This window comes from Miniopterus natalensis, chromosome 6 (genome assembly GCF_054644295.1).
Source record: "Miniopterus natalensis isolate mMinNat1 chromosome 6, mMinNat1.hap1, whole genome shotgun sequence".
NCBI classification, from domain to species: domain Eukaryota; kingdom Metazoa; phylum Chordata; class Mammalia; order Chiroptera; family Miniopteridae; genus Miniopterus; species Miniopterus natalensis.
This window is the reverse complement of record NC_142086.1, coordinates 10812497-10836800: the sequence shown is the minus strand read 5'-3', so window position 1 is coordinate 10836800 and position 24304 is coordinate 10812497. Positions and strand designations below refer to the sequence as shown.

At 39.5% G+C, this 24304-nt stretch overlaps 3 protein-coding genes across 3 annotated transcripts in view; 2 read left to right on the top strand and 1 right to left on the bottom strand.

The window, feature by feature from the left end:
* Positions 1-24304, bottom strand: part of MED12L (mediator complex subunit 12L) — a 319300-nt gene that overhangs the window by 73879 nt on the left and 221117 nt on the right. Inside the window, exon 18 of the mRNA XM_087818088.1 lies at positions 2741-2888. Coding sequence (XP_087674214.1) covers positions 2741-2888 — 148 coding nt within the window. The remainder of the gene's footprint in view (positions 1-2740; positions 2889-24304) is intronic.
* P2RY12 (purinergic receptor P2Y12) lies at positions 13128-15063 on the top strand. The gene has a single exon (XM_016216700.2). It carries the CDS (start codon positions 13128-13130, stop codon positions 14145-14147), a length of 1020 nt encoding a protein of 339 aa, XP_016072186.1. The 3' UTR covers positions 14148-15063.
* Positions 21485-23377, top strand: P2RY13 (purinergic receptor P2Y13). The gene has a single exon (XM_016216703.2). It carries the CDS (start codon positions 21485-21487, stop codon positions 22484-22486), a length of 1002 nt encoding a protein of 333 aa, XP_016072189.2. The 3' UTR covers positions 22487-23377.

The following is a 24304-nucleotide window of genomic DNA, read 5'->3' as shown; positions in this document are numbered from 1 at the left end:
ATATTCTCAAAAGTTACAAATTAAATGTGGGATTTGGCCTCCCATATAGCTGCTCACATGTCATGAGAACGTTGAAAATATCCACGTTTTGAATTTTGCATTTACTAGCACTGCTGATCCAAGGCTGAAAGTGCACATCAACAGTCTTGAGTACAATGTGCTTTAAAACCGAAGTTAACGGAATTATTTAACCCTCCCTGCACCAAAGCAAAAGCACAAACAATAACAACAGAGATGAGGGAGTAGATCCATCATGAGAACTCACAAATGCATCTTTTTTGTTTGTTCATGCTAATAAGCTGTAGCTAACTTCTTAAAATCTCATATAAAAAAGATGCAGTTGATTATTGGCAATTCATATTCATTTTCAAAATATATTCAAAAAATTAGTGGTGGTTCTCAATGGAATACATTATTTTAATAATATTCACATGAATAACAATAGTCATAACTCATAGATTTTTCTCATCTGTCTTATGTTAATTAGCTTTCATCATAGATGTTATTGTTCTTTAGTTGCTTAATTTTGGTTGTCCGTTTTTTGAAGTCTTTAAATCCTAGAAGTTTTGGGCTTCTAGTTTGGTAAACTTCCATTAATATTTTCAAAAGACGCACCACTGAACACCAAAGATGACTAGTCATGTAAATGTAAAATGAGGTTTGAGCATCTTCAACTGGAACTGTCATATAAGTTTTAGATTATAAATACTGCTAGGAAAGGCCTGGCTGATGTGAGAACACTCCTAATCATATTTTTAGTGTAACCAGAAATCAAATACATGCTTATACAAGCTCAGTTTTCCTGCCTTACCCCCCATCTTTGCTGACAGAAGGGGGCAAATTTCCATCAACCTGAAGGATAGTTACCTAGATTCTGGTGAGCACACTAGGTTTTAAGCAGTGACTTAAATGTAGACTATCAGAAGATCTAATTAAAATATTTCTGGTTGAGGAATTTTATCTAAAATGAAGGAAAGACAAGGTCTCCTTTGAAGATGCCTCTTCAGAGTGGTGTTTCCATTACTGGTATCTGGAAAAGCAGCATGGAACAATGACTGTCCCTGTGAGTTCACGAGCAAGACTTGCCTACTTAAGAGACTGATACAAAGATAGCACAGACTACAGTCTGGCATAAAAAACTCTCAAGGAAGGAAGTAGACTCAACAGAAAAAGACATCACATTGCTTCCTTCCTCTTCCCACCCCTATCAATTTTCCAAAAACCAAAAATTCCACAGCATCTCAAAAGACTCTCTAAAAATGAATTTAGATTTTTTTAAATGTTACTGAACCTTTTAAGTGAGAGAGTGCCCATCTCATTCTCAAGCATACAAAAAGCAGTTTCAGTAGTCTCTGCTCCCTACTTGCAGGGCTTCTAAATTCCTCCTTCCAAATGCAACCCATTTCCTCTTTCTCTGAGAGAAAAAGAGCCAGGAACAGATCAACAGCTTTTCTTAGAGCAGCTTTGTTCTGTTCAACCTCAGTAATGACAGGCCAGCATCAACAAGGTTTCACTTCCCTTCCACACTCTTGGCTGTCCCCTCAGGCCGTTGGTGTAGTGCAAGGTCCGTCCTTAACCAGCAGCAGGATGAAGTCAGGGAACATGATGCACATCACGTGAAAGTAGCTCTTCCATTGTGTGTTCTCAGGAAGAGCCTGTGACTTACACACCCGCCACATCACAGTCAGAGGGAAGAGAGCCCTTGTGCCTCGTTTCTGCCTGTGCCCCTCTACTGATGGAGAGGAAAGAGAGCTATGTGCATTAGTTGTGTCTGTACTTTCCTGTTGGGAAGATAGAGTGTGGACAAGCTCTAGTCATTCATCTGCTTAGTCTCCCGGGACTCCTGTGGAGAGGTTCGCAGAGGAGTGTTTATTTTGTACTGAACACCAAAGTAGGGCTTCTAGAGGTGGTTTATATCATGTGTAGGAAGTGTGCTGTCTGCACAGGGAAAATTGGCACTTTTTCCCCCTTTGCATTATTTCAGTAATAGACAAAAACACCACTGGTGGTGGTAGAGTATATGTAATGATATCATACTTTAAATCACATGACTGCCTAATAAAATAAACAGACTCTGAAAGGAGTAATTAGGTAAATGTGAAGTGGATAATTACAAAATTTCCATTATGCAATGTGGTGACATAATAGGAAGGCACAGCTTCACTGTAAAAGTGATGTAAGAGGCCAGGGGAAAGAACATTCCACGTCAGGAAGGCATTTAGAGCAAGGATCTAATTTTCTTCTTCACTTGAAATGGTTTGGTGATATGGGGAGCCACCATTACCTACTGCAATTATGCTTCTGAAAAATGTAAGAAAAGAGCAGCAACTACATTGTCATGATTTTCAACTATCGTGTAAATATGAGTACCCAGAGCAAACTACAAGCTTGAAAAAGGATGGCAAAGAACAGGGGACTCTCTCTCAGAATAAGGGTTTCCAGTTCATTCTTTAATACTTCATGTTTCACTATGCAGAAAACTTGGGAAGTATAAAACAAGAGTAGAAAATAGAACTACCTACATCTATCCATAGAATGTGCTATGTGCTATTTTAATACAGGATTACTATAAATGGAACCAAGGCCTTAAAATTTCAATGTGCTTATTCATATTTCAATGTGACAGTCATTCAGGAGAGGAAACACTGGGGAGGGTGCCATGTACAAACTTGATAAAGACCGAGATAAGGGGAAGGACATAAGACAGCACAATGGGAACAAGTGCATTCAGGCTCTTTACCCCCTGTCTCTGTGGTGCTCTTCTTATTTAGGATTTTCAAAATATCTTTGGTAATCTTCCTCAGCTGATGCCTCGCTTCGTCACGCTCTCTGCCCACGCCGTAGAGAAGGATTGTGCGCTGGTTACATTCATGACTTGAAGATTCATCCTGAAAAACAGAAAGTGCACTCTGAAGCCAGGACTGCGGGCCCAGGGCTGCACTCGTGTGCAGGAAGTGCACTAACCACAGCATCTCCATGCAGCTCACCGGGCGGCACCGCCCACCTCTCAGTGTACCTCAAGCTCCACTGGCAACACCCTTGTTTTTCCAGTTGGGACTTGCTAAAGTTAAAAAAAGTGTCAACTGACCTGAAGTCTTAACAGAAGCAGTTGACGTGGGCGTACCCTACAGAGTAAGTTTTGACCATTGAAAAACTTTTCATTGTTTAAAATTTAGCATGGTGTTAATTTCACATCATATTTACATACTATGGAGTCGTACATTTCCCTTAAGGAAAATGTTTATCTCTTAGTAAGTTTGGTTTTCTCTATACAGCATCATTAAATATTTTATATTTAGAAAAAAAGATCTTTCTAGGATCCTCAAGTACTTTTACAAAAATGTTCCACTTACTTCCAACATGACTGTCTAAGATACGTGCATATTTATTTCCAAACAAAAGAATATAGCATGTGGGTTTCATTCGATGGGAGGTAAATAGGGAAGTGCAAACAGGTTCTGTCTGACACCCACTTCTCTTCTGGATCAGCTCCCCAACGGTGCCCATAGACATAGTGAATCGAGCACTAGTTTTCCGCATGGGAAGGGAAATTATTTGGCCACAGCAAAACAACATGCACATACTGCTAAACACATCCTCAGCCAAAGTTAACAGTCCAGGATGTGTTCTCTCTCACATATGGTTTAGAATTTTTCCATCTAAATTTCTCTCTCGTATCTTATACTCTTCCATCTTCTTGGGATAATTTCCAGCTCTATCCTTCAGACCATCTTCTTTTCATATCATTTCTACAAGTTTCGCCTGCCAGGTGTTTACCCTTCCTAACAGCATCTAATTCTAGGGAGTTAGCATGAGAAAAGAACACCTCCCAGGAAACACAAAGTGCATTGCGGTCCTAATCAGCAGTGGCTGCAAAAAAGAGCAAAATTCTGGAGACAGAGAAGCGCAGCACTTAATTTGCACGCTGGGCACACTGCGCAAAAAAGCATTAGCTTCTGCAGTCTTGAAACAAGAGCCTGCTCTCCGTCTCTGTCACTTTCCTCTGTCTCCTTTCTTTCTCTCACACACTTGAATTCAAGGCACCACTTCTCCTTGCACTGGTTCCCTTTTTTACTATATTCTATCAGTAATCTACTTTTGTATACCCTGCCACTCTATCTTGCCACCCCATCTCCCAATAATTATTGTTTTAGGTGTTCAATTTTGCCTCCTTAAAAAGGGAAGAAAAGGCTAGGAGTGAATCTTTTCTAGAAATGTTATTTAATATATTGAATATCCAAATCTCCCCCACATTTTCCAAAGACAGACCTAACCACAGGATAAAGTCAACACAGGCAGTGATTCCTATACCTGGCTGCACATCTGAATGACCTGAGCTTCTTGTTAATTTCCAATTTTTGTTGTTGTCAGAGGGCATTGCCTATATATTGCTTTTTGTCTGGTGGGAACAAGGAGGGCACTGAGAAAACCCAGGCAGTGCTAGTCCTGTTCCCTGGGATTGTTTCCAGTTAAGGCACCCGTCGTCAAATGATTCTAATGTACACTTCTGTGGGAGGCATGACGGAAGGATGTTAGCGAAGTTATTCTCAGCTGTTTATAGAGTATCTCCTTACAGCAAGACAAGGCGCCAGGAACTCTGAGAAAATGCAAGGATGACAGTTCCTTGTCCTCAAGGAAAACAGATTCAGTGCCATAAAAGCAGCATTTGCAGCCCTGGCCAGTGTGGCTCAGTGGTTGGAGCATCAGACTGCACACCTAAGGGTTCAATTTTGGGTCAAGGGCACATACCTGTGTTGTGGGTTCGCTCCCCAACCCCAGTCAGGTGCCTGTGGGAGGCAACCAGTTGATGTGTCTCTCTCACATCTATGTTTCTCTCCCCCTGCCTTCCTCCCTTCCACTCTCTCTGAAAGCAATGGAAAAAATATCCTCAGGTCAGGATTAACAAGAACAAAGTAGCATTTGCAGAGGGAGTTAGAAGCCTAAGCCGGGCTTCTGAGGGCTGGTGCCATGGAAGACAGGCACTCCTCACACTCCTCACAAACACACAGAGCCTGGGTCTGCATGAGCAGCACCAGCCCAAGCTCAGGGTCAGAGAGCTGTGACTGCACTCGGGTCCACTCCATGGTCCGGAGTGAGTCCTTCTGAGCCTCAGACTCTTCCTCTGAAAAGGGGGTAACACCACCTGCCTTGTGTTTTTTGGTGAGAAAAACTGAGATGAAAAATGTAAAATACTGAGTAGCACAGGAGACAGCAGCCACTGCCGTCCATTCATATTCCTACACTTCTACTTCTCTCACACACACCCTATTCACACTGTACCACATCACTCAACATTTCCAAAGACACCGGGCACATCCTTCCTTTGCTGTTGCTCCTCCCGCCACCTAAAATACTCTCAACAGCACCAACTTCACTGGCGGAAATGCTATGACCAATTATAGCTTCAGGTCTCTCACTCCCTCATCTCACACTAGTGAAAGCCCCTCACCACAGGAGGAGTAGGATGGGGAGAGATCCTCTGGAGCCCTTGTCACAGGATTATTCACTTATTTTCCAGGTATTTGCTTACGTCTGTCTTTCCCGCTACACTGTCCATTTTGGGAGGCAGGATCCCAGGTCTATTGTATTCACATTTATAATCCATTTTTTAAAATCTTTATTGTTGAAAGTGTTACAATGTCCCCTTTTTTCTGCCACTGATTGCCTCCACCCTGAATCCACCCTACCCCCAGGCCTTCCCCATACCAATGTCTGTGTCCATAGGTTATGCATATAAGCATATAAGTTCTTTGATTAATCTCTCCCCACCCATTCCCCATCCCCACCTGCCCTCTGAAATTCCTCCTACTGCTCCATGCTTCTATGTCTCTGGATCTATTTTGTTCCTCAGTTTATTCTGTTCATTAGATTCCACATATAAGTGAGATCATGTGGTATTTGTCTTTCTCTGACTGGCTTACTTTGCTTAGCATAATATTCTCCAGTTCCATCCATGTTGTCTCATAGGGTACGAGACCCTTCTTTTTTATAGCTGTATAGTACTCCATGGTGTAAGTGTGCCACAGCTTTTTATCCACTCATCTACTGATGGGCACTTGGGCTGTTTCCAGATCTTAGCTATTATAAATTGCGCTGCTATGAACATAGGGGTGCATAAGTTCTTTCTGATTGGTGTTTTGGGCTTCTTAGGATATTCCTAGAAGTGGGATCACTGGGTCACCCAAGGATGTGTTTTTATTGGAGAGAGAGGGGGAGAGAGGGTCATTAATGTGAGAGAGAAACATCAATCGGTTGCCTCCCATACATGCCCGGACTGGGGATCAAACCCACAACCTTTTTGGTGTATGGGATGACACTCCAACCAACTGAGCCACCCAGCCAGGGCCACATTTATCTTAAAAGGCACTGATTAGGCACTTAACATTAGTTGAATATACAATATAATGAACAAATAAATGGACTAATGAGAGAACACATGACTAAAAGATAAAAACTAGTTTTGCAGGAAACTTAACCTGATAAGTGCTGACAAAATGAAAGAGAAGAAATGACAGGCAAAGAGCAAAAACGTTTGTAGGGTGTAAACTGGATCCTAATGGTGGGAATAAAAAATCAGAAGCAAAATCAAGAGGCAGCTGACGGAAGTAAGGAAGGGATCATGTATCTGAGTGAATGTTCGTCTCACTGGATTTCAACATGGACTTACTAGACCAAGGATGTTAGAAGGAAAAGAGTAGGCAATGAGGGCAGGGAGCTCATGAATTCACCTCTAGGTGAGAGGAATTTGTGGGGCAGATAGAAATGTTTTATAAATATTTAGTGAGTGGTTTGACATGGAGACTAATACAGAGGTGACAGCTTAGGGATAAGAGCAAGGTGTCACTGGGAGGAGCGCAAAACCCCCAAATTCTCTGGGGGGGGACAAAGAGAGCTGACACAGTGTGGAGGACAAATGAGCATCGAATTATGTGCACGCTCCATAATTCATCAGAGCACCAGAGAGCCAGGGTCAGGGAGGTCAGTCAGGGAGGGGATGTTCAACACTGGGAGTCACAACAGTATCCGATGCAGTGGAGAAGTCACGCTGGATGTGGCCTCTCTGACTTGTTTAAAAAAACACATGTGAACCTCAAAAGAGAAGTTTCTCTACAGCAGTGGGGCAAAGGGCAGGAAACAGGGAGTTGAAGTAAAAGCAGGTGGTGAAATGAGTGAAGGTGAAGGAAGTAACCCTCATTGACAGTAGCTGGGCTTAAAGAACAGCAGCTTGAGAGGAAAGGGAGCCTTGTATTAGGATAATCAATGGCAACCTCTTATTCCAAACCTATGTTCCAGTCTCCAGGAAGAAAATGCAGACTGTAGGGCAGATAACTGATAAAAAAGATAGAAAACAACAGTCTCTTGTTGGCCTAACTTGGAAAGAAAGATAGGCACACCTTTCTACTTCACCACAGGGCAAAAAGAAAGTTGATAAAAACGCGGGAATGGAGATGAGGAAGTGAGTCACGTGAAGAAGCCTGTATCATCAGTTCCCTGGCCCTGATAAGCCCAGGGAGCTGGGCTAGAAGCACCTCAGGAGCTGAGAGTGGGGCAGTAGAATTAACAAGCAAGCGCGGCGTGCACTCAGCTGGAGAAAGACCACGGGTCACGCTGCATGGGGTAAAGACTGTGCTTGCTTCCGAGAGTTGATATTGCTGGGAGAGTCCTGGTAGCTGCCACTAGTCTTCAAACAGAAAGACAAGGACTGCTAACAGCGACTCTTTTTCATTAGCCTACGACAATGATTTTCAAGAATTTCTAAAACACGCACTGCCTGACTATTGAGTTAGGGACACTGACCTCTTTTCCCTTAGATTGTCAAATAAAAAAAATGACAACAGCCAACACAGCAGCTGTCTGGTGTGAATGAATCAAAATTAGACCCATTTATTTGTCAGCTAGGCAAAAAATGTATTTTCTGGTGTGCACAGAACTTTAGCAATTAGTTTATGTGTGCTGTGAGATGAAAACTACGAGATTGGTTTATGTCAATTTCCTGTACAGGTAGAAAAAGTACTGTCTTCAAAAAGCAATCTGTATCACATTAGAATTAAGGTAACCTAAAAAATAGGCCAAATACTCCCAAAGGTACCAATGATTTCTACTCTTTCAGCTGGGAATTAAAACGCCCTCAAGTTGCATAGTTATAAATAAAATTAATGACTGGAAATCAGTATCGAAGAATTATTCTATTACTTAATCCCTGCAGGACACATTTGTTCGGCAGGAGAAAAAAAATCACTGGGCAATCCACAGAAGTCTGGCCACCACTTTCAGGCCAGCTCACACTGTCCTTGGGGGACAGCTCACCTCCCCAGGGCACTGAGTTCTGAAAATCTCCAGATCGATTACTTTCTTCTCCAGATAATACATCACAAAGACTTAACTGATAGGAAACTAAGAGGATGCATGTCCAAAAACCCTGGAAGGCCTGTTACACTACAGAAACTAAAATGTGTCTCTCAACCCAAATGTCCTCAGAAGGAAGAACTGAAGAGAATTAAATTGAAGTCTGTTCTGAGTCATCTTCATTTCTTTAAAAGAAGTGATTAGAAACGTTGCCCAAACACATGTGTGTTCACAAAGATGTGGTAACGGTCGTTAGCCTATCAGAGCAATGTGCTCCCCTTATGCTTTTTTCTGATTATTTCTACAAATGACCCACTAACTGTGGGTCATTTTAAAATTAATAAGTTAATGTGTCTTAAAGGAAAGTAAGAGTCCCACTCGGAGTGCTTCCTTTTCTTCCAAACACTAAAGAAAAATAAACTGATGAAGTAGATGCACGTGTCCTGATATGATAAAATAAAGCATTTCAAAACTTCCCCAACATTCTTTAGTTTGTATGTTTAAATACTCAAATGCAAACCCAGTATACAACATCTCCAAAAAAGTAGTAAAAGCCACTTTTTTAAAAACAATAAATTTACATAAAAATTTTGTTAGTTCATTCATTAAAATAAATCACTCTTAAAAGAGGCTTTCAAACATTACTTTTGTAGCTGAATTCTTCAATATGCCACACTGTTCCGTTTAGAATAAAAGAACTTCAAACAAGCGCTGCATCGGTAATAAGCCTTGGGCTGTCCCGGTACAGGCAGGGAGGCCGTGTTACAGTAACAAGAAATGAGCTAATGCTTCTCATTAGCAACTACATCTAAGTTGGAGTAAATTGTTCTTTAAATCAAGAAAATAGGTAACTCCTTTAATGTGACTTGTATAGGGTAAATGGCAATCATCTTCCAATGGGAAAATAGTATCAGAGAAGTTTCACAGACAGGGGTGGTTATGAGTTAAAACCAGAGGAAAGAAAAAGTTAATTTAGATCCAGAGCTGGAGCCTCTCCTTTACCCTTCAAGTCCCTACTCATAGTCCTCTAGGAATTTGGAAGTGTCAATTCTCAATAAAGTATATGATTTAAACATCCAGAACTACGGCTCCTGAAATATAACACATTAATTTGTTGAAAATAGTTATGATTTCCCCCAACAAGTCTTGTTTCATCTCTAGGCCTTAGAAATAATTCATAAACATCCTTTAGAGTTCGCAATTTGCTGTAAAGACTAGTGTGACTCCCACTTCCCTGAAAGAAGAGCAGCCATTCCCTTCATGACATTCACCCCTCACTCCTCCGCCTCAGTGTGGGGTGGGGGCAGGGTAGGGGTCAAGGAGACAGCGAGATGGGGAAGGTTTAGTGGTAGCTGCCTGCCAGTTACACATGCAGGCACTGGGACCACACAGCATGGGTTGCAACTGGGCCTCTAATGAATCCACTGCTCTGCTCCTCAGCTTCTCATCCAGAAACAAAAACTATATGAATAGCTACTTCAGAGAGTAGGTGAGATCACAAAATGAGTTAATTCATGACAATATAAGAGATCAAACATTGGCTATTATTATTCTGAAGTTTACACAGCCTAAAAGTTCTGTCACAGTATAATTTTGTCTCCCCAAATCAACAAATGTTACGGTTTACTGTAGTAAATTTTAGAATAAAAATAACTTAATACCTACTTTTCCAAGAGTTTAATATCAAACTGACACCTCTAGCTAACAGGATCAGGATCATTAAGTAACTGAAATTTCTCACTAAAATGACTCAAATACATAGCTTGATTTCAAATTCTTAATGCCAACAAAACTTGGTCAGTTTAAATCAGTGGTCCTCTGCCCTAGCCGGTTTGGCTTGGTGGCTAGAGCGTCGGCTTGTGGACTGAAGGGTCCTGGGTTTGATTCCAAGGGCGCATTGCCTGGATTGTAGGCTTGATCCCTGGCACTGGGTTGGGGTGTGTGGGGGAGGCAAACAATGTGTCTCTCTATGCCCCCCCCTTCAAAAGCAATGGAAAAACATATCCTCAGGTGAGGATTAAAAAAAATAAAAATCAGTGGTCCTCAAACTTCAGTGTGCCTGAGTATCACATGAAAGGCTCATTGAAATACAGATGAGGGGAGTACCCAGAGTCCCTGACCCACTGGGGCTTGGTTTGGTGCCCAAGAGCCTGCATGTCTCATGACTTCCCAGGTGAAATCTGGCTGCTGTTCTGCACTTTGAGAACCACTGTTGAAGATAAAAAATGCAGAGACAGACCCACACAAAACTCAGAAGAAAGAAATAACCAAACCATATCTTCATAGCAAAGGCATCTACCCCAATGGTCCTCTGGTAACAGAGGAGGTTACAGTTAGAAATATTTGTGTGTGCACGTTTGTGTACACACATGCCCACAATAATATTTATACCAAGGCAATAGTGATAAAGGGATCCATGAATTTAATGATATATTTCCCTAAAACAAAAAGCTTGGTTAAAAGAAAAAAAAAAATTGTTTCTATGTAAATTCTGTTCAAGAAAAGCATGAAAGACACTTTATATAATAAGCCAGGCAATGGATACAACTGTTTTTCTTTCTAATGTAATTTTGGAACCTTATAACTTATAATGGGAGGAAACTGTTTCGCCTATGAAAAGTTGATCAAACACAGATTTAAAATAATGACATTATTAATCAGGGAAAAAAGACAAAGAGCAAGAGATTTAACATCCCTAACAAGCCCAGATTTCGAGTTAATGCAATTACTTGTCACAGCGTAATACATCAGCCCATGCTGGGCACAGTGTGTTTTCAGGTAAACAGCCATCAGAGAAAGCAAGCTTGAACCTTCGCCAGGAAGCAGACTTCAGAAGGCTGGGGTTTATATTTTGCATGGAAAATAACCAAAAGAGCTCATACAGCATCAACTATACGGCCGGTTTCAGTAAAAAGCCACGAGATTTTAAATTGCTTTTTAAAAGATGACTTTTCACCCACCCTGCCCCACATTTCCCAAGGAAATAAAAGCAGAAGTCATAAAGTGGCCAAACGGAAATCTAGTGTCTACATAGCTTTGAGTCCACGGCACTTAAGGTAATTTCTGATTGTGAAGTTCTCTCTTCCACTGTCTCGCTCTGTTTCTCTCTAGAACCCTCAAGACTTGACTGGTGAGAACTCTGCAAATTCTCTATCATAAAGAGTTTTAACAACTAAGCTAAGACATTACAAAGGAAAATATCAGATGCCACTCTGCGGGTTGAATTGACTACCACTTACTGGATATATTCAAATTCTTCAATCAACAAAGTAACCAGGTAACTTTATATCTACAAGTATTTGATAAATATATGTATTTACACTATGTCGTCTATGGAAATTTTTTTGTTTTCTTAAAATTGGAAACCTTTAATAAAATTATCAATTCAAGCACTTATTTGGAATAAAAATTAAAACATAATCTGCAATAATGGTGTTCAAGATAACCATTAGCTTCATTTAAAAATTTTACAGAGCACTGAAATAAAATACAAATAGTCTTACTAATTTTATATCGTGTGTGAAATGAGACTTAAATAGAGAGAGAGCTGAAAGTCTTAGTATCAAGAACACTTGTTAAATAAGTTATAGTCTATGCAAAATGAGTATTCCCAAAGTAGAATTTCCAAAACTATCAAAGAATATACAACTTAAAGCAAATAGCAGTAGCAAGGAAGGTTAAAATCAGTGACCTTGTATCAATTAAATACTGTCTTGGGTTTGTCTGTTTTAGGTTAAATAGGTGAGAGGTGAGGTGGTGTTGAAAATTGAAGCCATAATCACAACATGAATCTTCATTGTTTTACTTTCAGGAATTAAAGGATGGAAAAAAATATTTCCATTGACATTTGGGGTATTTAGTTCTACCTTTATTTGCCATATTTAAATATTCTATGTGGAGGCTTTTTTTAAAATTTAGATTTTATACTTTAACATTAACTTATATTTAGGAATAATATTTTGTAAAGAATCAAATCCATTGTCTTTGATGAAATACAAATATTACAAATTTCACTTTAAATTTCAAAATTTAGATGCCAGATAATGTATTCAAGTGAAGTGTTAGTTTTCTTTATAGCTGCCTGCTGGGGTATAATAACCTATGGAACCAGATGTGAGCGTGGCTTTGACATTTTATTTTAGCTACTGTTATATATTTGGAGCGCAAGAATGAGTCCCTGTGGGGATGATTTTTGAATGGATGACAGCAATATAGAGGCAGAAATATCCTTCAACTATAGAAAATTTTCTTTCTGATTCAGCATTTTACTTATTTAATTCTAATTAGCAATTACCAGTCATTTCACCTCAGACCACTTTGATGGTACGACCAGAGTAAATGAAGCCCAGGAGTAAGGATGGTGTAGAAAAGGTGACCGAATAGAAATGAAGGGGTTAAATGGCACGGAAATAAAGCTGCAGAAGAACAGAGCGGAGCTAACACTGCTCTTCTGGTTTTCATATATAAATATGCCTATGTTTTTGCCTAAGATAAAAAATGTTCTGAGACAAATATTCAACAAATAAGAAATACAAATTATCTACACCTTCATGTAATTCAGACCACTGTACTTTGCAAGAAATAGAATATTTGCCATGATGAAGTATTATGAGATTCAGTTTTCTACATTCTTACTAGTTGCGAAAGAGGATCGAAAATCTGTTTTTAAAGAAGGCTGTCCAGAAAAGTTACACATAGAGATTAAGGGCAAAATCAACTATCAGGCACCCAAAATAAGCATCCCCTCCGCCCCCTCCAGGTATCGAGGAAGCAACGCAGCCATGGACAACCTCACCTCTGCGGCCGGGAACGGCAGTCTGTGCACCAGGGACTACAACATCACCCAGGTCCTCTTCCCGCTCCTCTATACGGTCCTGTTTTTTATTGGACTCATCACAAATAGCTTGGCAATGAGGATTTTCTTTCAAATCCGCAGTAAATCTAACTTTATCATTTTTCTTAAGAACACAGTCATATCTGATCTTCTCATGATTCTGACTTTTCCATTCAAAATCCTCAGTGATGCCAAACTGGGAACAGGACCACTGAGAACTTTTGTGTGCCAAGTGACCTCCGTCATATTCTATTTCACAATGTATATCAGTATTTCATTCCTAGGACTGATAACTATCGATCGCTACCAGAAGACCACCAGGCCATTTAAAACCTCCAGCCCCAACAACCTCTTGGGGGCTAAGATTCTCTCTGTTGTCATCTGGGCATTCATGTTCTTACTCTCTTTGCCTAACATGATCCTAACCAACAAGAGGCCGAAGGACAAGAATGTGGAGAAATGTTCTTTCCTCAAATCAGAGTTTGGTCTGGTATGGCATGAAATAGTCAATTACATATGTCAAGTCATTTTCTGGATTAATTTTTTAATTGTCATCGTATGTTACACACTCATTACGAAAGAACTATACAGGTCCTATGTAAGAACAAGGGGTGCTGGCAAGGTCCCCAAGAAAAAGGTGAACATCAAAGTTTTCATTATCATTGCTGTCTTTTTTATCTGTTTTGTTCCCTTCCATTTTGCCCGAATCCCCTACACCCTCAGCCAGACCCGGGACGTCTTTAACTGCTCTGCTAAGAACACTCTGTTCTATGTGAAGGAGAGCACACTCTGGTTAACGTCCTTAAACGCATGCCTGGACCCATTCATCTACTTTTTCCTTTGCAAGTCCTTCAGAAGTTCCTTGATGAGTATGCTGAAGTGCCGCAATTCTGCAGCACTTTCTCCCCATGAAAACAGGAAAAAAGGGCAGGATGGTGCTGACCCAAGTGAAGAGACTCCAATGTAAACAAGCTGAGGTAATATTTCAATCTATTAGTGTTTGGAACTCCTAAAAGGAAAACATTATGTAAAAATATTAATACTGACTAAGAAGCAGCTGAGTAACAATGGCCCTTGAAACAACAGAAGACTACAAAAGTAATTTTCATTTACTTTTCCAGTATTAAAAGCTATTTTAAAATGTAGAAAACTAAATTAACATGTAGCTGTGGAGCAAAACAAACTGCATCCAATTATCATGCGACATGCATAACTATACAGAATTCATAAATTGTATAGTGTTGGCAAAATGGGTAACAATATAATAATACCTACTGTAATTCTTTAAATACATTATTGATCACAATGTTATAGTCAACTTATGCAATCAACTGAAGAATGATAAATTTGGTAAGATCTTCTGACCAAAAATTATACTTATTGAGATGTATATACAACCCTAGTCCCCTAACCAAATGCTGACCTATTGTGATAATCACTATAAAGATTTAAGTAAGTGGGACACACAAAGAGGAGTAACTACTAACTTTTCATTATTAGCAAAGACCTAAGGGATTTATACTAATTGAAATGGTAATAGATTGGACTGAATTTTTTTAATGTTCATTAAGACAGAGGATTAAAAACTACCTTTCCAATAAGAAGTGTAGAAATAGCAAATGAAGCTATTAAATAAGGAGTTATTTTTATGACATTCTAATACATAAGAAAACCCATAATACTTCCTTAACACTAGAGAAACCAATTTTACTAATATTTTGACAACTTTAGTAAATACAATACCATCATTAACTAGCTACAAGAAACTACATGTGACTTGGGTTAATTAACATTTCCTATAGTGAGAAAAACAAATATAATTATGTATTAATTATGCATTTGCACAGCATAACTATCAACAGGAAAGTGATTAAAATTTTGGATTTACCTGTTTCTTATTTGTGTGTATAATAAAAAATTTACATTAAACTCTAAATCACACTGTGTTGGAAATTCTTTGTTCAAAGATATTAGATACCATGACTCACCTCCTATCTACCCCCTACATCGAATATCAGACCCATTAAAGAAAGATTAGCTGCCAACATTTTTATGACACAACATTGGGAAAACCTTCTGAAGGTGACATCTCACATCAATTAGTTCATATGTAAATGAAAAACCAGGTCAGACTTCAAATGTAGTCTGATTCCACACAAGCCATGTTCATTATTTTTTATGTAAACAAAATATACAACACACTTGGAACTTGATATCACTTATTTTATGATCCTCAGAGGCGATTCCCAAACAGAAGGCTTAGATCCCAATATCTAAATATAACATGAGAAGACATTCAAAGGGTGAGTTGTAGTATAAGGAAGTTCACTGAACTTCAATGATAACAGATTTTATCCAAACCCTCCACAAGTTGTGCTGAGCTCAATTTCAGTATGAACTTGAACTCAAATAACTCTCTACATGGTATCCCTTTCGCCAGCAGCCACAATTCCTTTTCTGGCCTTGCCACCAGTGAGCACTGGATGTCAGTAGAGATGCAGAGACGTGCATCCAAACAGACGCGTATACTACGTCCCCGGGGACAGCAGCAGTAGCCATTTCTGCCATGTAAACTAATGCAATTCATGCTAATGTCATATACATAAGTGTGCACGTTCTGTAAGAATATGAGGATACTTGAGCTGGAAGAGAAACGAGGGCTCCAATATCTGACCTTACTTTGGGTATGGGAAAAATAAAAGGCAGATCCACCCCTCACCCCACCCAAGTTAGGGTAGAGAACGGACGAAAGCTGAACCACATCACAGTGCCAAGACCACATGAGGTGTTGAGAGACTGCGGAGCACGCAAAGATATACCTGAATAATCTTTCATTTTGGCTTAAACTAATTCACTGAGATGACAATTTCTATAAGAGAAAGAAAAGAAAACCAGAAACACTAAAGGAATGACGGTACTTTTGCAAAAAAAATTGCAAAGTGTTTGGAACTACCTATGTTTTTATATATAATATGAAAAATGTCATTAAACTCTAAATCACACTTTGTTGGGAATTCTTTATTCACAGACATTATGCAGTACATATTCCTATATCAAACATAAAATTGAACCCACTCAAGACAGATTAAGAGATCAATATTTATGGGTGTTCATTATACATAGAACATGTCACTATCTCCAACTTAGACACTTTAATATACGTGCATGATACATCTCACATTTCATAATAACTTAAAAAAAAGTAAAGCCAAATTTTGTAGACTGAGGTCCAGAAGTTGGACAGTTCAGAAATGAGACAAACAAAATGTAGTCTTGCCCAAAGCCAACAAGTCCTCAGGATGCTGGTTATGGGCAGTTGCTCTCAATGGTTCCTTATAGAAACAGTCTAAAGCAGGTGCAGCAAACCGTGGACTGCAAGCCAAATCTAGCCCATCATCTGTTTTTGTATAGTCCATGACCTAAGAATGGCTTTTACATTTCAAATGTTCGTGGGGATAAAATCCGAAGAGCAACAGCTCATGTTGCATTAAAGTTCTATGAAATTCAAGTTTCAGTAACCAGAACAAGGTTTATTAGAACACAGCCACACCCATTCGGGTTTTACTGCTCCAACAACAGGAATAAGTAGTTGTGTTGGAGATTACATGGTCACAAAACCCAAGTATATACTAGTCAGTTCTTTAGAAAAGATGACTGACAACCCCTGGACTGGAATTTTAAAAGCAGAAGAAAACCCCCACACAGAAAAAGAGCCCTGTCTTCCCGCAGCAGGGTGTTTCAGCGGCTTTGCTCTGTAACAACTGCATAGTCTAGTGGCTGGGCTAGGTGACCTTCTGGCTAGGAAAGCCCAAAGTGGGACTGCAATGATGCTAGTGGGAACCAAGCATGTGGAAACACACTTACAAGTCATTCAGTAAAGGGAAACAGCCTGACTTTTTGAAAAAAGGGGAAAGGGCTTGAAAAATCAATTTCCAGGAGAAATACAAATGGACAATATAAAAAGATATATACCACTAATAATCAAATAAATGTGTACTTAAACGGCATGGCCTTTTTATACCTATAAGTTTATAATTGATTTTAAAGCCTTTTAATCATAGTGTCATAGAATCCCACTCAGCGAGACTATGAATCGGTACACCTTTCCAGAAAGCTACTGGAAAATACCATTTACGCATTGATGCACAGCTTTGGATTCAGCATCCCACTTCTAGGAACTTCCTATAAGTATGTTGGAACAAATGCACAAACACATATGGACCCGTATGTGCTCTACAGTACTGATTTTTATTTTTTTAATTTTAAAATTTTTATTTATTTATTTTTTAATATATCTTTATTGATATCAGAGAGAGGAAAGGAGAGGGAGAGAGAGATAGAAACATCAATGATGAGAGAGTCATTGATCAAGCCCACAACCTGGGCATGTGCCCTCACCGGGAATCGAACCCCGATCGCCTGGATCCCAGGTCGACGCTCAACCGCTGAGCCATGCCCAGCTGGGCAGTACTACTTTTTAATATGAGAAAAAATGGAAAAAAAAAATGCCCATCAGTAACAACTTAAACTATGATAATTTTATACAGTATAATGTTTTTTAAAAATTAGGGAAGTCATCACGTACTAACATGAAATGAAACTAAGATCCAATTATTTCAAAAAATGTATATATACACACATTTACATACACACACACACACACACACACACACACACACACATTTCCAAACCACTGGTATGTATACATAAGGGGGATTAACTTTGAATTCCTACTGTATACATGTTTATATCTGAATTCTTTAAACTTTTATAATAAAAATATAAACTGGGTATTCCTATAAATGTTTCAGATATTGTGAATCAATTGCCTGTTTCCAGTTATAGGTATAGACTCTCTAATATTGAATTTAGCAACAGATACAGATCACTACATTTAATGTGAAATTGCGTATTTTATTTTAGTTCATTATTATCACTTTTGGTTAATCCAGTGTGGAATTAACTGAGAAAGTACTGTGGTATACTTGGATGGGAAGTAAAGGCTCTTCTATGTGTACAGGAGTTCCCATTTTGACTTTCGTTCCATATGAAAGCAAATGCTTCCTCATCTTCTCACATATTATTTACATGCTACTGGTTACCACGTCAACAGGAACATTCAGACTGTTAACTCTGATCCAAAGGAAAGTCCCAAAGGAGACTACAGATGGCAAAAGTAGTCATTCCCATTTCGCAGGCTTCTAATTTCTAATTTTTATAATATCTTTGATTCTCTCCTGATTATACTACTTTGAACCAATTTGTGTTTTCAACCTCAAACCTCACTTTAAGGCAAGAAGTTTCACAAGCCCATTAATTTTATAGTTGTTTCTTCTCACTCATCAATCAGTTACGTCCAGCTCAAAAACTGCAGAATTTGGTAAACAATTCCATGTTCCCCTTATCTGTGGCTTCAAACAGCCAGGAGAGTGAGGCAGGTGCTGAGTGTGGACCCTGGAACCAGACTGTGGATCTGCAGTAGGCCTGGGTTGCAGGACCTGGATCAAAGTGCTTACTTTCTGCGCTATTTTCTCCTCAGTAAAATGGGACCCATCTCTGAGTGCTGCTGTAAGGATTAAATACGCTCATATCACACAGAACCGCACAGCCAGTGTGAGCTCCACAGGATTTTAAATGTTTAGTTTCTTCCCATTTGGCAGGCAGCTAATTTCTGAGAACTTTACTTATATATCTTCTTTGATGCTTTCCTCCTGTCTTTCATGAGCTATCCCCACAGTTCTACATGATATTCCGCTTTTCTTTTAATTTCATCTAACAAAAAACATACCAATACCTGCCATGTCACAGGCATCATGCTCCACACTTGCTGAATGTTAACACATTTTATCCCTTTAACAACACAATAAAGCAGATACCATTACTTATTTTCATGTAAAGAGGAGACAATGGTTTCATTTCATAGAGAGCATAAATAACTTGCCCAGGGTCACAAGAAAAGTAAAGAGAATAAGGAATTGAACACAGGCATTCTGGCTCCTGAGGCAGTGCTCACACTGCTCTGCTGCGCAGCCTCTCAGAGACACCATCAAGGGCAAAAGACCTCCATCAGGGGCCACAGCAACTGATGAGAACACAGAAAGACAGCTAATACACACTAAGCACATGAACTCACAGGAATGAGTGACCTGCTGAGTATTTACTATGATTACACATTATGAAACCTACCACTCCATTTAAAAGAATATGCCCCTGTAACTTTAGAAATGGATACTATTTCAGTTCCTCTTTTGAAAGTTTCCCACACTTTGGCATTTTGAAATTTCACCAAAATATGATTTTCAGTTTTCACATTATGAAGTGATCTTGTACAGCACTTCCTTTGTTTAAGTTGAAATTATTCCAAACCTGCATCTAGATAATGGATTTGGCACTGCTGGGAAATGTACACTTAATTATGTAAGTCAAATCCCTCTACTTAAAAAAAATGTTTGTTTGTTTTTACTCTCTACTAAAGCAAACAAAAAGATATATGTTTAAATTATGTTCCATTGCATTACTGAAATCCAGAATATATATTTCAAAGAATCAGTTTGAGTCAAACATATTTTTCACACTGTGTCACCATAGGGTAGTTCCAAGCAAATTCATCAGGCATCCCATTGCCTCATATTTTGAAGTGTTCAGTGGGTTACAGAATTTTATTCTCAGAATCCCAAGCCAAGTCATCGAAAAATTCTCGACCAACCCCACCCCACAGTCTACTCCAGCTCTGTGGGTAAAATTTATAGCAGAAAATATGAAGTGAAACTCACCATGGAGAAACCCGAATTCCCTCATAAGATCTCTAAATTTTCTCTTCCCTTTACCTACCTGGCAAGACAACATTTCCATCATAGATTTTGTCTATACAAAAGCAGCAATTATACTCTTTCAAATTTGAAGACAATTTAAAGAAAAAATTTTATAGACCTTGGTCCAAGATTGATTGATGAAATTCCTGAAGTCTTTAGCACTTTGCATATATCACCAAATACAGAAAACATTTCAAAAAATGTTTTTCTAGCAAGTGATATACTAGATCTCCGTTTAAATCTGTAGTTCACGCACCATAGCAGTGAGGAACTAACCTTTTTTTAGTGCTCCCTGTATAGCCAGGACTATTCTAGGCACTCCTTTCATCCCTACAGCAATACACTATTACTAAACCCATTACACAGATGAGGATACCAAGGCACAGAGTCACCAAATTATCTATGATCTAGTACACAGTAATTGGTGGATGTGGGATTCTGACTCCAAAAATCTGAGTCCATTAGCCCTTAACTCTTAGCAAATATGTCATTTTCTCTCTCAGAAACTGAAAGACCAAAAGACTCAAGATAAATGTTTATAGAAGTAAACAGGCCATCATATTGAACACATATTTCTGGGGAAAAGAATCTACAAGGATGCAGATAATGATTCTATCTGATTTTAGAGTCAGCTCTTATACTTGGTTGTAATTGGGGTTATCTTCTCTTTCTGCCTTTCATTACTATATACATGAGGCACTCAAAAATTTCATTGAGCAAGTAGGTAAACTAGATTAAGCTGCAGGAAAGTTACTATATGAGAAAATATAGAGGTAACCGCAACTAATTTATGCAAGTCATGGTAGATTAACAGTACGTACGTTTGAAATGAAAGAGGTTTCTTATTAGAAAATCCTGCAATGGTCTGAATGTAAAGAGATTCTAGTGGATCACGTTACATGAATGAAATGAGGAAGGAAACTGGGTTTAAGAAGCAGAAGGTTTGCTTCACAGGCTCTTCGCAGGCTGATCTAATGACTGCCTCAATCAGAAGACGCAGAGCGGGCCTCCTCCCAAGCAAAGGTGAATTTCAGCTTTTATTATAGGTGTGCTTGTTTATGAAAGACAGGCTATAGTCAAGGGGAGAAACGCTTTAAGGTTAACATTCTACAGACAGTAGATTAGAAACGTAAGGAATTATATAACATACAGCAATCTGACATGAATTACTACCTCTGAAATGGAGTTCTGTTTTACTGCCATGGTAAAGGTAGCACTTGTAAGAGGGTAGGACCCGTTATTTGGATTTCATAATGGTGTGAAAGTAATGGTATTGTTACAACTACCAAAAATGTATTACATACTTTAAAAATTCTAGCCAGAAACATGTGCCTTCTCCACTGATCTATTGAATATGATGATGTTAATACAGAAGGTGTTAATACGCTACAAACCTAAAGTTTGTTTTTTCTAAAAGTAGCACTTTGAAATCATGGAAGGCTTTGTCTCACTATGTGTGTGTGTTTATCTGTAATAGCTGGCGCTGGAAATCATGAATGCCACGGTGATGAAGGGCTTCAATGGGTCTGAGCGGTGCCCCAGGGACACGCGCATAGCACAGCTGGTGTTCCCAGTCCTCTACACCGTTGTGTTCCTCATCGGCATCACGCTGAATGCTCTGGCCCTGTGGGTGTTTATTCACATTCCCAGCTCCTCCACCTTCATCATCTACCTCAAGACGACCCTGGTGGCCGACTTGGTGATGACACTCATGCTTCCATTCAAAATCCTCTCCGACTCACACCTGGGACCCTGGCAACTCAGAGCTTTCGTGTGTCGCTTCTCAGCCGTTGTCTTCTATGAGACCATGTATGTGGGCATCATTCTGCTGGGTCTCATTGCCTTTGACAGGTTCCTCAAGATCATTAGGCCTTTTGGAAAATTCTTTGTACAAAAACCTGCTTTTGCAAAAACAGTCTCAGCCCTCGTCTGGTTCCTTTTGTTCCTCATCTCTCTGCCAAACATCATCTTAAGCAACAAGAAGGCGACGCCGTCATCTGTGAGAAAGTGTGCCTCCTTAAAGAGTCCTCTGGGGCTGAAGTGGCATCAGTGGGTGAATTACATATCCCAGTTCATTTTCTGGACGGTTTTTGCTCTAATGCTTCTGTTTTATGTGGTGATTGCAAAAAAGGTATACGACTCTTACAGAAAGTCGAAAAGTAAGGACAGCAAAAACAACAAAAAGCTGGAAGGTAAAGTGTTTATTGTTGTGGCTGTATTCTTTGTGTGTTTTGCTCCATTTCATTTTGCCAGAGTTCCATATACTCACAGTCAAACCAACAATAAGACTGAGTGTAGACTGCAGAATCAACTGTTTATAGCTAAAGAAACAACACTCTTTTTGGCAGCAACTAACATTTGTATGGATCCCTTAATATATATTTTTTTATGTAAAAAATTCACAAGAAGGATATTATGTATGAGAGGAAGAAAGACCACAGCATCAACACAAGACAATCATACTAGTCAGACAGACAATATAACCCTAAACTGATGACTTTATTGTGGCTCACTTCTATTTATGGACTAGATTTCAAAAGACAGTTTATTTGGAAATTACATTTAAGCAATAAAGGACGAAAAGAAATGCTTTCTGACATTTTATTACCCTGATGTACAGAAAGGATTACATAAATTTTAATTTCACACAGATCTAGGAAGGAAGCATCATTAACAGAATGCAACAGAAAGCAAACGGCCACTAGAGGTCATCTTTTCGAGAACATTCACTTACATTTTGGAAAAGAGTTTTTGCGGATAAATGTGCATTCCTAAAATCCTCCTCTCCAAAATACCTTCTCACATTCTTTTACACACATAATTCAAACAACACTACCGATTTTGTATTCCAAAAACGATACTTGCTGATTTAAAAATACACAAAAAACAAACAAAAAAACCAACTTGAAAGCCCTTGGGTGAAGGGTGAAAGCTGAAACCTAGGGCTTGAAAGGGAAGCTACATATGAAGTGTCTGGGGAGCTGAAGGTGGTCAGAGGCCCCTGAAAATCCAATGGCGGAGGCTCTCCTTACAATTACAAAGAGCCTCTTCCATGTGATTCCAATTCACCGCAGGAGGCACAGGCACCATTATTGTTATAGAAATAGATTTGTGTGTGTATTAGAGTCAGGAATATAAGTTTGATGTGTGTATTAGATTTGAAATAAGTAACTTCATCTTGTGTGACCGAGTGTAATTGTGAGGCCTGCGTGCCACGATAAGATGAACACTTTGTAGCCCTGGCTTCCAAGCAGGCCCGCGCTCTGTAGGACCCTGATAAGACACACTGAAGACGCACCACACCTTCAACTCAGCTGTTAAAAGCAGGGGCTTTTCGGCCACACCCTTGGATGCTTGTCTGCCCTCCACAGACTTCATCCCCAGCTCTGGGAAAGCTCCCCCTGCCTTGCTCTGCCCTGCACCTCTCTAGGAGAACTTCCAGAGGGCTGCGGTGACCGACGCCGTCGGGCCGCACCCCCAGACCTTGTGTGTGTCTTTCAGCAGATCCTCCGGGTGGCCTGCTGGTGCCAAGAACCATCGGGAACGGGTAAATAAACCCTGTGTGATTTGCTTTACGTTTGGCTCTGTCTCCCTTCTTGAAACTTGAATTATTGGCTCGGTCTTATTGAATTAAAGTGTCTCTCAACCCTCACGGTGGTATAGCCACGTATTGGGAGTTAGACCACCTGCGTTTACGTCTCCAGAGAAACTGGGACAATTATTAAGCTACGTAAATTTGTACCGTAATACTTTGCTCGCATGCCACGTGTCTACAATTCAAGGGCAAGAATACTGTATTCTTCTTTAGAATTCTCCCTCTGCCCAGCAAGTGCTCTAAGGGTGGCTGAATACACCACCTACTGAGCAGAGCCTTCCCAGGCAACCACCTCTATTCTCCTGCTCCCACCTCTGGTTAAAAATAATTGCTTTTCCAACTGTTTGGGTGTGTGTTAAGGCCCTCACTGCAGATTTCCTCTTACCAGTTCACTGTATTCTTACTGCATCCCCCAAAGATGGTTAGGATTCTCTGAGAAAAACAACATGTTTTGACGACAGAAAACATGTCATTTTTTCTTGGTAAATCCCATGATACTCCCCACAGGCCTTGGGTCGCAAATGTTTTAAATAGAGTATATGTCAATATTACGCTATTCTGGGTACATATATAGATGGAACTGCTGACCCACAACCAGTAACACCCATACTGGGGTCTTTTTCAAAGGATGGAGCCCTAGTTGTACTTATTTACCTCCATATTTTCTTCTGAATATCTTTGTGGTTCAAAAAAGCTACAAAACATTTATTGGGTATT

Bases quoted from the DNA above. Each gene is read 5' to 3' on its own strand.
- P2RY12 (XM_016216700.2), top strand. From the start codon at position 13,128: ATGGACAACCTCACCTCTGCGGCCGGGAACGGCAGTCTGTGCACCAGG.
- P2RY13 (XM_016216703.2), top strand. From the start codon at position 21,485: ATGAATGCCACGGTGATGAAGGGCTTCAATGGGTCTGAGCGGTGCCCC.